Consider the following 15,065-nt stretch of genomic DNA (forward strand, 5'->3'; position numbering starts at 1 on the left):
ATTTCTTTGTAGGATTATTTAGTGCTTATAGCTTGTGTATCTTAAAAAATATTTTATTAACATCCCACTTTGTCTTTTCAGTATTTAGCAGGAAAGAATATATAGGAACTCTAAATAAGAAGAGGGTTATTCGAAAGGCAATTGCTCTTTAAAGATATGTTTGTTATAGTATTTTAAAATGAATCTATTAAAATATACGTCTTTATAAGTAACTTAAAATTAGTCATAATAATGGATTTTCATTTTTAATTTTCTTTTTCTAGGTGAAACTGTATTTTACAAAAACAGTAGAGGAGCCATCAAATCCAGAGGCTAGCAGTTCAACTTCTGTAACACCGGATGTTAGTGACAATGAACCTGATCATTATAGATATTCTGACACCACTGACTCTGATCCAGAGAATGAACCTTTTGATGAAGATCAGCATACACAAATTACAAAAGTCTGATTTTTTTTTATCAAGAGGGATAAAAATACCATGAAAACAAACTTGAATAAACTGAAAACGGACCTTTTTTTTTTTTTTTTTTTTTTTAATGGCAATAGGACATTGTGTCAGATTACCAGTTATAGGAACAATTCTCTTTTCCTGACCAATCTTGTTTTACCCTATACATCCACAGGGTTTTGACACTTGTTGTCCAGTTGAAAAAAAAGGTTGTGTAGCTGTGTCATGTATATACCTTTTTGTGTCAAAAGGACATTTAAAATTCAATTAGGATAAATAAAGATGGCACTTTCCCATTTTATTTCAGTTTTATAAAAAGTGGAGGCAGACTGATGTGTAAACGTAGGAATTTTTCCTTTTGTGTTCTGTCACCAACCTAAGTGGTCTAAAGAGCTTTGTGAATTACAGGTTCACATCCTACCCCTTTGCACTTGTGGCAACAGATAAGTTCACAGTTGGCTAAGAGAAGTTTCTAAAGGATTTTGCTACCTTCTAATGCATGTATTTGGGTTGGGGGAATGGAGGGAATGCTCAGAAAGGAATATATTTTATGCTGGACTCTGGACCATATACCATCTCCAGCTATTTACACGCACCTTTCTTTAGCATGCTATCATTATTAATCTGGACATTTGAGGAATTGGCCGCTGTCACTGCTTGTTGTTTGTGCATTTTTTTTTTTTAAAGCATATTGGTGCTAGAAAAGGCAGCTAGAAGGATGAATTTGTATTGGGGTACAGGAATGAACCTTTCGCAACATCTTAAGAATCCACAAATGAAGGGATATAAAAACAATGTGGGCATAGATAAGAAACACAGCAACAATGACTTAACCATATAAATGTGGAGGCTATCAACAAAGAATGGGCTTGAAACATTATAAAAATTGACAATGATTTATTAAATATGTTTTCTCAATTATAATGACTGCTCCATCTCCTGTGTAATCAAGGCCAGTGCTAAAAGTCAGAAGCTATTAGTACCTACATCAGTCAACAACTTACACTTACTTTATTAGTTTTCAATCATATACCTGCTGTGGATGCTTCTATGTGCTGCCTGCAAACTTCCTTTTTCTCATTAAATATAAAATATTTTGTAATGCTGCACAGGAAATTTCAATTTCAGATTCTACAGTAAGTGTTTTTTTTTTTCTTCAAAGATTTATGATGCACTTATTCAATCCAGTAGCTGTCAGCTGTTCCACCCTTTTGACCTTACACATTCTATTACAATGAGTTTTGCAGTTTTGCACATTTTTTAAATGTCATTAACTGTTAGGGAATTTTACTTGAATACTGAATACATATATGTGTATATTAAAATTGTGTTAAAAAGGAAATTAGAGTTGCAGTAAATTTTCAACACTGCACAAATAAGGCATTTAATTTTTCAGTAGAAATTGTTCTACATAGGCTTTATTGATTTGCTATTGAATAGTTTTTTTAATTTTTTTTTTTTAACGTGCAGTGTTAAGTCATTTCATAGTATTAGAATTGGGACTAGGGCTTCAATTTCACTTCTTAAACATCATATATTTGATATGCCCAGACTGCATATGATTTTTAGCAGAGTACAATGAGTATTGTAAAGCTAATGTGAAGATACTATTAAAAAGGATTTTCCCCCAGAAACTTGGTATCTTTCAAATTATACCTTGACCTTGACATTTGAATACCTAGCCATTATATTTCTTAATGGTGTAGAATCCCATTTTCAATAACTTATTGGTGCTGAAATTGTCCACTAGCTGTGGTCTGACTAGTTATAATTTACAAATACAGATTGCATAGGACCTACTACAACAGCATTTATAGACTTTAATGGTAAATAGATTAGGCAGAACTTCATCTAAAGTTTTCTTGGTAAATAATGATGTTTTCCATACCTCATCAATTTCACTCAACAAAGTTTTTAAATTTTTAACAAAGCTCCTAGGATTTACACATTTATAATTAAACATTGATATATAGAGTATTGATGGCTCATAAGTTAAATTGGTAAAGCCAGAGACATCTATTCCTAAAATCTCACCATTGAAATTTATGACACCTTATGTTTCATAAATGCTGAAAATAATTGACTAAAATGAGATATCTATTCCTGTTTTGAAATTAGTTATTAATATTGTTCTTTATTATAGTTTTGGGCACAGCATATTAAAACGTAACTTGTATTGTTCCAATATGTAACATGGAGGGCCAGGTCATAAAAAATGATATTATAATGGGCTTTTGCACTGTTATTATTTTTCCTTTGGAATGTGAAGGTCTGAATGAGGGTTTTGATTTTGAATGTTTCAGTGTTTTTGAGAAGCCTTGCTTACATTTTATGGTGTAGTCATTGGAAATGGAAAAATGGCATTATATATATATTATATATATATAAAAATATATATTATACATACTCTCCTTCCTTTATTTCAGTTACCATACCCCTAGAATTTGACAAGAATTGTTATGACTGAAAGGTTTTCAAGTCCTAAAATTTATTTTTGTCAGTATTCATAATTAGCCTGAAATACATTCTGTAGGTAATCTCTCCCAAGTTTCTGGAATGTTTTCTTAGACTTTTTGGATGTGCAGCAGCTTACATGTCTGAAGTTACTTGAAGACATCACTTAAGAAAGCTTACATTTGGGCCCTGTACCATACCAAGTCCTCTGTAACTCCTCTTGAACATTTTTGCCATAATTATGAAAGGGTAGTTGAATAAACAGCATCACCATTCTTTGCTGTGGCACAGGTTATAAACAAATAAGTGGAGTTTACCGGCAGCATCAAAAGTTTCAGCTTTAAAAATATGAGTAGGGTACAAGTTACATGTTTAGTTATAGAAAATTTGTGCAATATGTTCATAACGATGGCTGTGGTTGCCACAAAGTGCCTCGTTTACCTTTAAATACTGTTAATGTGTCATGCATGCAGATGGAAGGGGTGGAACTGTGCACTAAAGTGGGGGCTTTAACTGTAGTATTTGGCAGAGTTGCCTTCTACCTGCCAGTTCAAAAGTTCAATCTGTTTTCATATAGAATATATATACTAAAAAATTTCAGTCTGTTAAACAGCCTTACTCTGATTCAGCCTCTTCAGATACTCTTGTGCTGTGCAGCAGTGGCTCTGTGTGTAAATGCTATGCACTGAGGATACACAAAAAAAAAAAATGTGTACAGGATAATGCCTCATACCAATCAGATGTCCATTTGTTATTGTGTTTGTTAACAACCCTTTATCTCTTAGTGTTATAAACTCCACTTAAAACTGATTAAAGTCTCATTCTTGTCATTGTGTGGGTGTTTTATTAAATGAGAGTATTTATAATTTCAATTGCTTAAATCCATTGAAATTTTAAATAATGGGCAGCCAAATATGATTAAGAAGTTTTCTGTATCTTTTTTTTCCCCTCTGCTGTCCTTTAAAACCTACTATTTATTTTAAAAGAATAGCCTTTGTCAGTTTCGGAGTAGAGTATATGTCTACTCATGTGGCTTTTCTTTATAATTCTGTATTCTGCCATCAACATATGGGAAGCGTCATCTACTCAGTGTGACTTGTGCCATATAAAAATTGATATTCCAGAATAGTCTAAAGGACTTGTGTACTTGAATTTAATCTTGTTATTTGTTAATATTCTTGAAAGATTAAAGACTAAGGCATATCCTTTCAACAAAACATTATAAGGTAATAAGTAAAAGTATAGCTTGTATAAATGTTCTACAAAAGTAGACAGACCACTAATGTAACAGTGGAATTTAATGTTATTTCAAGTTTTACATGTTCTCTGTGTGACTTTTTAAAAGTAATGTGAATGATGTGTAATAATGTAAAGAAGTATGAAGGCATGTGTGTATTCACACACTTTTTTTTTATAGGAGTACTAATTACTATGGTTGGAGATAATACTGGAGTCAAAGTATTTTGATTTATAAGAAAATATTTTGGTGATGTTTGAAAAATAGGAGTTTACTGGCATTTTGTTTTATATCATGTCCTCAATATGCTGTAATCTGAGCTAGCTTGGTTCAAGTGAATGCCATCACCATTTCCATTGAGAACTTAAAAATCACCAGTGTTTAACATGCAGGCTTCCAAAAAATCAAGACCCTTAACGTTTAATTTGCTGTTAACATGAAACTCTCTTGGTTCTTATATTTTTGCCAGATAATTAGCAATACATCCAAAGTTTACTCTTAAAAATGGCTTAACATGTAATTTTTAATTAACAGTTGCTAGTGTAGAGAGAAATATTTTTGAAGAGAACAGTAATAGTCCAAACTGGTATAGGGACAGAACCTAAAAACTAATAAATAAAATAATGGAGAAAAAATTTTGAAGATGCGAAGTAGACACTGATTTTCCTCTAGAATTTTGTAACGATAGGTAGATTGGTGGTCAGGTAAAGTTACTTTAATCTAACTTTTTTTTTTTTCTTTCTTTCCAGTACTGGGGATTGATCCCAGAGGTACATTACCACTGAGCTACATTCCCAGCCCATTTTATTTATTATTTTTGAGACAGAGCCTCACCAATTTTCTGAGACTGGCCTCAAACTTGCAATCCTCTAGCTTCAGGTGATCCTCTAGCTTCAGTTACCTGAGTCACTGGGATTACAGGCATGTGCCACTGCACCCAGCCTGTTCTTCCATCTTTCAAGATCTGTTAAGTGTGTTAGAATGTAGGTAGCCACTGTGACAAATTTGATGTTGGTTGGTAGCTTTAAATGTTTGTAATGTGAAGAAAGGAAAGGACAAAATAGTTTTCACTGGTAGTACTCTGGTTCTTAAATTGTCTATTTTTAGAATACTTTCCCAGCATAACAACAAAATAATTATAATCCCACCACCTGGAGACATAGCCATTATTAATATTTTAGTGACTATACAATCGTTTTTTCTGTATATTCATGTATATATTTTCTTTAAAAATGGAATTTATACTGTGCATATTCTCAAAGCCTTTTAACTTGGTGTTTCCATCATGAATTTGTAGAATGTTCCATTGCCTCAGAAAGTGAGCAGTAAGTTGATCACTTTCTAATGCTACAGAAGCAGATTTTGTGTGGTCACTGAGAGTCCTTTCCAATTCAGTCGGTTAATCATGAATGTTTAAATATTGTTGGCATTAAATACATGTCTAAGTAAAAGTTACATTTATTTAGCATAGTCAAGCTTAACTTCAAGAGCCATTTTAAACAAAGCAGAATGCGTGAAACACTGTTAATTTCATCACCTTTCTATTCCTCTTTTTAATTTTTTAAATTCTAATTTGTTATATATATATGACAGCAGAATGCATTATAATTCATATTATACTTATAGAGTATTCCTCTTTTAGATTGGAAAAAAATAACTTTGGTTTTTATAGTTCCCAAATAGTTGCTCAGTTTGGAGCAAATTAGTTTAATCACACACACACTCCCCCCCCACACACACACACAGAAGTAAAACTGCTTTTATCACTGGTTTATCACTCAGTTGTCTTCAAATCTGTGCTCATGTGACTTATATCAAAAACTTGAAGTTTCATGAATACTTACCCCTCTTTGCTCTGAAACCATGTTTAGTACTAAGGTGGGTTTAGAACATACAATTCTTTTTGACAATTATTTGAGAATTTTGGTGGAAAAAAACATTTTAGCTGAGGGCAGTATATAACTTATAAACCAATGTATTGATACTTTAAAAAACTTTTTACATATATGAGTGAAGTTAACTGCCATCTTTGAGCATTACCACATTTTAAAATAAAGCTGCCTATTTTTAAATGAAGTGTTTAACAAGGATTTATATTTCTCATTTTTTAAGATTAAAAATAATTTATATTTTCTCTGTTGCATGTGGATTCTTATAATGTAGAGATTTGTTTGTGTGGAATGGAGCAAGGCTTGTAGTCATGGCTCTAGTGATTCAGTTTGCCAAATTTGTTTAGTGAAATTCTTAATGTTTAGGTGTGGTTTTCTGTAGCTATCACTGGCTATTATTTATATGCGCCTTTAGGATTTTCTGCGTATTCTATAGAGTTGTCCAAACAGTATCCCACATTTACAAATGTCCTTTCAACATCTAATTTCTGTGTCCATTAAATTGCCCTCATGCCCTAATGAGCAGTTTGTAAGTGTGTGCATGTGTATGTTTGTGGGTTTGTGTATGAGTGAATTAGATTTTCAAGAATGCTAAACTCCAACTTAAATAGTTTGGTTCAGGCGAACATTTCTCACTGGAATTTCACAGTTCATTGTAATGAAAATGTTAACCATAGATGACCTTTGACATACGGTAATGAATCTTGAATATAAATGAATTGTTAGTAGCATCTTGATATATGCATTAATGAGTTATTTTAAAAGTTGTGCATTAAACCAAAGTTGGTGTTTTGAAAATGTTTATATTGAGTTCCATTTGGCTACTGATGGACATAAGAATAGAAATGCCTTCCTATGGAGAGTATTTTTCCTTTAAAAATTAAAAAGGTTAATTATTTTGACTATTTGTTTTTTAGCTTTTTATTCTTTCAACAAATATTTATCAAGTGCCTGCTATATATAACAGGTATTTGGAACACATTAGTAAGCAAAAGAAACATACCCTGTCCTTGCCCTGGAAGAGTTTATACTCCAGTAGAGGAATCAGACTTTTCTGAAATAATGATATGCTGTGATACATGCTGTGAGATACGAGATGCATATGATACGGTGATGATCGCCAAACATTCCACACATCCCTAAATTTCCACCCCACTTGGAGTTAAATGGGGTACATGAAACTAGTTCATTCCAATGAAATACAAGTTAAATAAAGGCATGAAAAAAATCCCCTGTACCATCCAGTTTTTCTCTTTGCCTACTGCGTGACCAAGGGTTTGACATGTTCAAGGTGGTACAGCTATCAGCCGGAGTCTTGAGTCAATATATGGAGCAGGATTCCTTCAAATTCTCCCCACCCACACTAAACTTGTATGACATTAGCACAAGCCAGAAACAATTAGTTTATACATACTTTGGGACAACTTGTTACTACAGCATATATAGCATTCTGGCTAAAGTAGTGTTTTGAGAAAATCAGGGACGGTTTTCTTCAACAACAAAGAGGGAGTTAAGAATGAAGCAAAATGAAATATTTTTTAAACAACTTGATGCTATAAACTAAATTGCAAGACTGCCAGAAGTTATGGAATGATAGTTCTTGAAATAGGTTACTGAAGCATTGTTCTACACAACTTTGGTGTACAATTGCATGAACAGAAGATCCTTTCCCTTGTGGAGCTTCCATTCTAGCAAGAGAAAATAGATAAGAGGAAGCATGCCATATGTCAGGTAATAAGTGCAATTGGGGAAATGTGATCAGTTAAAGGAGATCAGGATTGCAGAGTAGAGAGATTGCATTATTGAATAGGGCAATCCAGGATAGGCCTCACTGGGAGAGTGAGATTTGGATAGACTACTGAAACAGTGACAGAATTTTCTTTCACCCTTTCAATCAACAAGATGCACCCAGAATCTTCTATAAAATTTTATTCTAATCTTGTACATCTCATCCAGAATCCTCTATAAAATTTTATTCTAATCTTGTACAACTGTCCATTAACTTCTGGGTTTCAAAATTATTAATGGTATGCCAAGGGAGAATTTTTAAGAATACACCCAAATAGCCACAATGTTCTAAACCATTTTGTTTTCTAAATTGGTTTGCTAAAACCTGTGCAAACACTCTTCCTCTTGATTCTCAGAATTTAGCTTTTTAGTTTTGTGTGTGTATGTGTGTGCATTTTGAAAACACTAAGAAGTTTAAGTTCTGTTATGTCTTAAATATTTCTGTAAGGCTGAAAGGAAATGTCATTTATGATTTACTTATAGGAAATGTTATAAATTTTGAGTTAAGAAAACAGATGAGATTTATAGCCCAATGTTATATGTTTTAATTCTTAACCCATAACCAAAAATCTGGAAAAATAACCAATTTGCAAAAGAGTGTTTTTGTTTGTTTGTTTCACAAAAAGGGTTCACCCAACCTCAAGGATCCAAGAACTTTAACTTTATGGAAATTTGCAACTATTTATTCATCAGAACATAATTTACTTTTTGCTAGTCATCAGTTTCTAATGAAGTCAGATATATACAATCGGGCATGAACCCTCGAAAGAAAATTGTTGACTATTAGCTTTTCCTCTTTCAATTCTAATTTAAAAATAGATTTTAAGCAATTTAGAAGACATGATCTTGGACAATTTTTTTTTGACATTTCATTTTTTTTTTAAAAAATTAAGGTAGCTGAATGGATTTCCCTAGTGTGAGAAATGGATTTAACCTTGTGTGAGAAAAATCATCATATAAATTTAGGGAAAAAAATTGTGTATATCCTTTGGTTTTGGCTGGAGGGTTAAAATTTACTTAGAATGTCTCCTGAACTCATATCCTTGGTAATTTCAGTTGCTCTTTTAAATATCCATAAATAGGCCCAACACCTAATTTTCAAGGAAGAATACTGTAGTATTCATTTTGAAAAACCTGAAGGTGGAACAAATTTAGTAATCTATTAAGTAATATACACAGTTCAGCTGGGCACAGTGGCACACATCTGTAATCCCAATGACTGGAGGCTGAGGCAAGAGGATTCCAAATTCAAGGTCAGACTCAGCAATTTAGTGAGACGCTGTCTCAGAAAAGGACTGGGGATGTAGCCCAATGGTAGAACATCCTTCAGTTCAATCCCTAGTGCCAAAATAATAACAATAAAAACAATGACAATAACTTCAACGTGATTCATAGATAGCATGAAATTTAGCAAAATTATAATCTGTAAAAAGTACTAAGTGTGCCAATACTCTTTAAGTAATAAAACTTAGAAAGCTAAAGTAAGATGAGGTTAAATTATCAGCAAATTAGAGTCATATTAACACTTTTTTCAATTATGATCAAGTTTTTGAAATGAGATCTCCCCATTTATAAATCCCTATTATCTTTAAGGAAGACAAGTATATTTAAGTTTCCCAAATGGCATATGAAAATCACTTAAATTTTTAGTTTAATATTTCCACAAACGCGTTATTGGCAGGAAAGGCCAAAATTTTTATTTGGTTATCTTTAACAAGGGAACCACGAGTGGCTCTTTACGTAATTATCTAATAGCTTGTTTACTGTGTGTAGTCATCATTAATAATGAATAATGCATAGGCTTCTTATGATTAGTAGTATTGTATTTTAAATGAACTTTCAAACAGGAAAATAACGTTTCTATAGGAATCCAATAAAGATAAAACAAAAATATCACTATGAACATTAATTAGGCAAACTCTTGGCTAGGAGGTATGTTAAAGTGACAAGCAATCGAATCTTTCTCCAGAAAGTTAAACACAGTTCTACATCAGAAAACCTGAAGACTCCTATTTAAAATTCATAGAAATTCTGTGAGTTCAGCTCAGTATGTATCAGCTAAAATAAAGGGGCAGAGAGAGCAAAAAAGCAGAAGCAGGAGGAAAAGAAGCTTCTGCAGAGCTCAAACTACCTTTTTATCCATGGAAGGCTGCTAGAGTATTAGGAAAATAATAAATAACTGTTTCATGATTTTGAACCTGCAGTACATACACAGCTTCACCCTTTATGATTTTATCTCATAAAGAAAAACTTGAAGTCAAGGTGCTTAAGTTACTCAGGTTTTACAACCAGGAAGTTGGGAAGTAGAAGTGAACCCAGGACAGTGTATTATTCCAACAATACTATGCATGCTATTTCTTAAGCAGAATCAAATTTACAAAGCACACAGAAAAGAGAAACCTGGAACTTACAGGCTGCGGAGTCATGCCAATACTCTATTACTGACAGAAAAAAAGCAAACTTCAATGAAAGGTACAAATTTTGCAAAATGAACATCAAAGATAACAATCATTTTAAAATTGTTCAAGCTATAAAAAAGAAAGTATCCAACTTGTGAAGTTCTTGAAAGGTAAGATGGGAAGATATTGACACACATTTTGCTCTCAAGACTCTGAATGAGAACTTCTTGATTTGCCAGTTTGGTGTTGAGTCCACCTAAGAAGCTTATTTTTGCTTGAATTGGAATACCCAGACTGTTTAAAAAAGTGATCAATTCTCAGTTTAGCAGGCTTACCAGCCAAACAACAAGTCCATTGGGATTATAATAGTGCAGAAGTCAGAAAAGGTCATACATTTTAAACAGGGAGAGGAGCAGATACAATGGCTTGATGTAAAAACCAACTTGGCCATTTAGGAAACTGGGAAGAGAAAGGCTAGAGCAGAGTACTGAGAAAGATAAATTTTGGGGAAGTAGGAAGAGGAACTAGTGGTTTCCCCTAAGGCAGAATAAAACAACTAAAATTTATCTCTCCTGCTAATGACAGCTAAAGACAAAAATGTACCAAAGACAAAAAGTAACTATCTGAGAATTTGAAAATAAACAAAAATAGGTAAACTGAAGGATCAAAACAGAAAAGCAATCTATATAGGGATATTTGCTGGGGTTTTGTCGTTTGCTTACTTTTGTTGTTGTTTTTTGTTTGTTTGTTTGTTTTGTTTTGTTTTTTACTTTTTTCTCTTTTAAGATGAGCCCCACTTGGGGAGCTACACAGTGCCATGAGTAGCTAAAACAGAGAAATACAGTTTTCTGGCCCAAAGAGTCAGGGTCCAGAGGGCATAGGAGATATAGGTGAGGGATTGGGAAAATCCTGGTGAGAAGTGAGTTTGGAAAAAGGGATCCTCTAATTCTTTGTTCCACAAGTTCTAGGTTCACCCCTGAGCTGGCATGTACAGAACAGACCCAAAGGAGCATAGCAAAGCCTTCAGAGATGAAACAGATTGGAATTTCTACTCACCCCTGTGAGTAGAAATTACAATCTTGAGCCTAATGGTTGATTGCCTGTATCAGTCAATCAACCTTTTCCAGAAAATTCTAACAGAACCCAGAGTCTATATGACTCAGTATCCAATATTACTTAAATAGGAAGAACCAGGAAAATGTGACAAATTCCCAAGGAAAAAGATACTCAAGAAGATGCCAACTGCAGGATAACCCAGATGTTGGAATTATCAGATGTAAAAACAACTATTATAATTATACACTGAGATAAAAATAAACACTTGAATGGAAAGATAGATGGTCTCAGCAGAGAAATAAACTTACGAAAAGAATCACAAGGAAATTTTACGACTAAAATTTTCATTATCTAAAATAAAAAGAACACATGTAATGGGCACTTGAAGAATGGAAATGAAAAAAGAAGGGACAGTACATTTGAAGATAACTGGATAAATATTCAATTTTAATTATGGCTTTAGAGTCTTAAAGGTGGATGAAGCTTTGAAAAGAAAATGTATTTGACTGTAATTAGCTACAGGAAGCCTTACTAAGATACTAATTCAAGTGCTTTTATAAGGCTTTCACAGATAAATATGAAGTTCCTGCTGTTTGTCAATTATATTAAGGAATCACCATTATTGCAGGTCCAACTGTAATAATTATGAGAATTTTCTGTTACAGTGTTAAATAGGATTAAAACATGTTTTGAAAGTTCTATCTGTGGATTACAAAGGTCCAAGATACTATATGTATTGACATAGAAAAGTTTTCTGATTGAGTCCATTAAGTTGTATATCTGCAGTAAAAGTAATTTGGAAATATATTAAAGTCATCATTAGCTAACTGTCAAGTTCATCTCCAGAGTTGGCACTTGGTAATTGTTTGTCTGCTTATATTAACTCTTTGATGCAGTGTTTGCAATAGGATGTTTTTCCACTTGTGATTTTTTAAAAAATTTATTTACTATAATTTGTGACAGCATAATGTGTTTCAATTCATATTACACATACATAGCACAATTTTTCATGTCTCTGTACGCAAAGTAGAGTCACACCATTTGTGTCTTCATACATGTACCTAGGGTAATGATGTCCATCTCATTCCACCATCTTTCTTACCCCCATGCCCCCTCTCTCCCCTTTGCGCTATCTAAAGTTCCTCCATTTCTTACATGCTCTCCCCAATCCCCATAATGGATCAGCATCCACATATCAAAGAAAACATTTGGCATTTGGTTTTTTGGTTAACTTCACTTAACATAATATTCTACAATTCCATCAATTTACCTGCAAATGCCCTGATTTTATTCTATTTTAATGATGAGTAATAGTCCATGGTGTGTATATATACCACATTTTCTTTATCCATTCATCTACTGAACAGTATCTAGGTTGGTTCCACAATTTAGCTATTGTGAATTGTGCTGCTGTAAACATTAATGTGGTTGCATCTCTGCAGTATGCTGTTTTTAAGTCCAAGGAGTGGGATAGCTGGGTCAAATGGTGGTTGCATTCCAAGTTTTCCAAGGAATCTCCATACTGCTTTCCATATTGGCTGCACCAATTTGTAGTCCCACCAGCAATGTGTGAGTGTGCCTTTTTCCCCATATCCTTGCCAACACTTATTGTTGTTTATCTTCATAATAGCTGCTATTCTGACTGGAGTGAGATGATATCTTAGTTTTGATTTTCATTTCTCTAATTGCTAGAGATGATGAACATTTTTTCATATATTTGTTGATTAAGAAGTGATTGATACTTCTGAGAAGTGTCTGTTCATGTCCTTGGCCCATTTATTGATTGGGTTATTTTTTTATTTTTATTTTTTTAGTGTTAAGATTTTTGAGTTGTTTTATATCCTAGAGATTAGTGCTCTATCTGATGTAGATGTGGTAAAAATTTGCTCCAATTTGCTATGCTCTCTATTCATCTCACTGATTGTTTCTTTTGCTGAGAAGAAGCTTTTTAGTTTGAGTCCATCCCATTTATTGATTCTTAATTTTATTTCTTGTGCTATGGGAGTCTTGTTGAGGAAGTCAGGGCCTAATCTGACATGATGAAGATTTGGGCCTACTTTTTCTTCTTCTATTAGGCATAGGGTCTCTGGTCTAATTCTTAGGTTCTTGATCCACTTTGAGTTTGGATTTGTGCATGGTGAGAGATAGAGGTTTAATTTCATTTTGCTACATATGGATTTCCAGTTTTCCCAGCACCATTTGTTGAAGAGGTTCCCTTTTCTCCAATATATGTTTTTGGCAACTTTGTCTAATATGAGATAACTGTATTTATGTGGGTTTGTGTCTGTGTCCTCTATTCTGTAACATTGGTCTACAAGTCTATTTTGGTGCCAATACCGTGCTGTTTTTGTTACTATTGCTCTGTAGTATAGTTTAAGGTCTGGTATAGTGATGCCAGCTGCTTCACTCTTCTTGTTAAGGATTGCTTTAGTTATTTTGGATCTCTTATTTTTCCAGATGAATTTCATGACTGCTTTTCCTAGTTCTGTGAGGAATGTCATTGGGATTTTGATTGGAATTGCATTAAATCTGTGTAGTGCTTTTGTACTATGGTCATTGTGACAATATTAATTCTGCCTATCCAAGAGCAAGGGAGATCTTTCCATTTTCTAAGGTCTTCTTTAATTTTTTTTCTTTAGCATTCTGTAGTTTTCATTGTAGAGGTCTTTCACATCTTTCCTTAAGTTGATTTCCAAATATTCGATTTTTTGAGATGATTGTAAATGGGGTAGTTTTCCTAGTTTCTTTTTCAGAGGATTTGTCACTGATGTACAGAATGTCTTTGATTTATGAGTGTTGATTTTATATCCTGCTACTTTGCTGAATTCATTCATTAGTTCTAGAAATTATCTGGTGGAATTTTTTTGGATCCTATAGGTATAAAATCATGTCAATGGCAAATAGTGATAGTTTGAGTTCTTCTTTTCCTATACATGTCCCTTTAGTATCTTTCCTCTGTCTAATTGCTCTGGCCAGTGTTTCAAGAACTATGTTAAATAGAAGTGGGGAAAAAGGGCATCCCTGTCTTGTTCCAGTTTTTAGAGGGAATGCTTTCAATTTTTCTTCATTTAGAATGATGTTGGCCTGAGGCTTAGCATAGATAGTTTTTACAATGTTGAGATAAGTACCTGTTGTCCCTAGTTTTTGTAGTGTTTTGAACTTGAAGGTGTGCTATATTTTGTCAAATGCTTTTTCTACATCTATTGAGATGATCATAGGATTCTTATCTTTAAGTCTGTTAATGTGATGAATTACATTTATTGATTTCTGTATGTTGAACCAACCTTGTATCCTTGGGGCTGACCCCACTTGATCATGGTGCACTGTATTTTTTATATGTTTTTGTATTCAATTTGCCAGACTTTTATTAAGAATTTTTGCATCTATGTTCATTAAAGATATTGGTCTGAAGTTTCCTTTCTTTGATGTGTCTTTGTCTGGTTTTGGAATCAGATAATATTGGCCACATAGAATGAGTTTGGAATTGTTCCCTCTTTTTCTGTTTCATGAAATAATTTGAGGAGTATTGGTATTAGTTCCTTAAAGGTCTTGTAGAACTCAATTGTGTATCCATCTGGTCCTGGGCTTTTCTTGGTTGGTAGGCTTCTGATGGTGTCTTTTATTTCATTGCTTGAAATTGATCTGTTTAACTTGTGTATATCATCCTGATTTGGGCAAACCAAATGACTCTAAAAATTTGTTGGTACCTTTGATATTTTCTATTTTACTGGAGCACAAATTTTTAAAATAATTTCTAATTATCTTCTCTATTTCTGTAGTGTCCATGGTGATA

General features: G+C 33.3%; 1 protein-coding gene across 1 annotated transcript in view; it reads left to right on the top strand.

Moving 5' to 3' along the window:
• The window catches only part of Pten (phosphatase and tensin homolog), a 60,067-nt gene extending 53,136 nt beyond the window's left edge, over window positions 1-6,931 (top strand). Inside the window, exon 8 of the mRNA XM_046456813.2 lies at window positions 264-6,931. Coding sequence (XP_046312769.1) covers window positions 264-449 — 186 coding nt within the window. The 3' untranslated portion in view covers window positions 450-6,931. The remainder of the gene's footprint in view (window positions 1-263) is intronic.
• The last annotated feature ends 8,134 nt before the right edge of the window (window positions 6,932-15,065 follow it).

The sequence above is a fragment of the Marmota monax genome, unplaced genomic scaffold (assembly GCF_021218885.2).
Source record: "Marmota monax isolate L192 unplaced genomic scaffold, Marmota_monax_Labrador192_F-V1.1 WCK01_AAM20220418_F8-fsc00166, whole genome shotgun sequence".
Lineage (NCBI taxonomy): Eukaryota > Metazoa > Chordata > Mammalia > Rodentia > Sciuridae > Marmota > Marmota monax.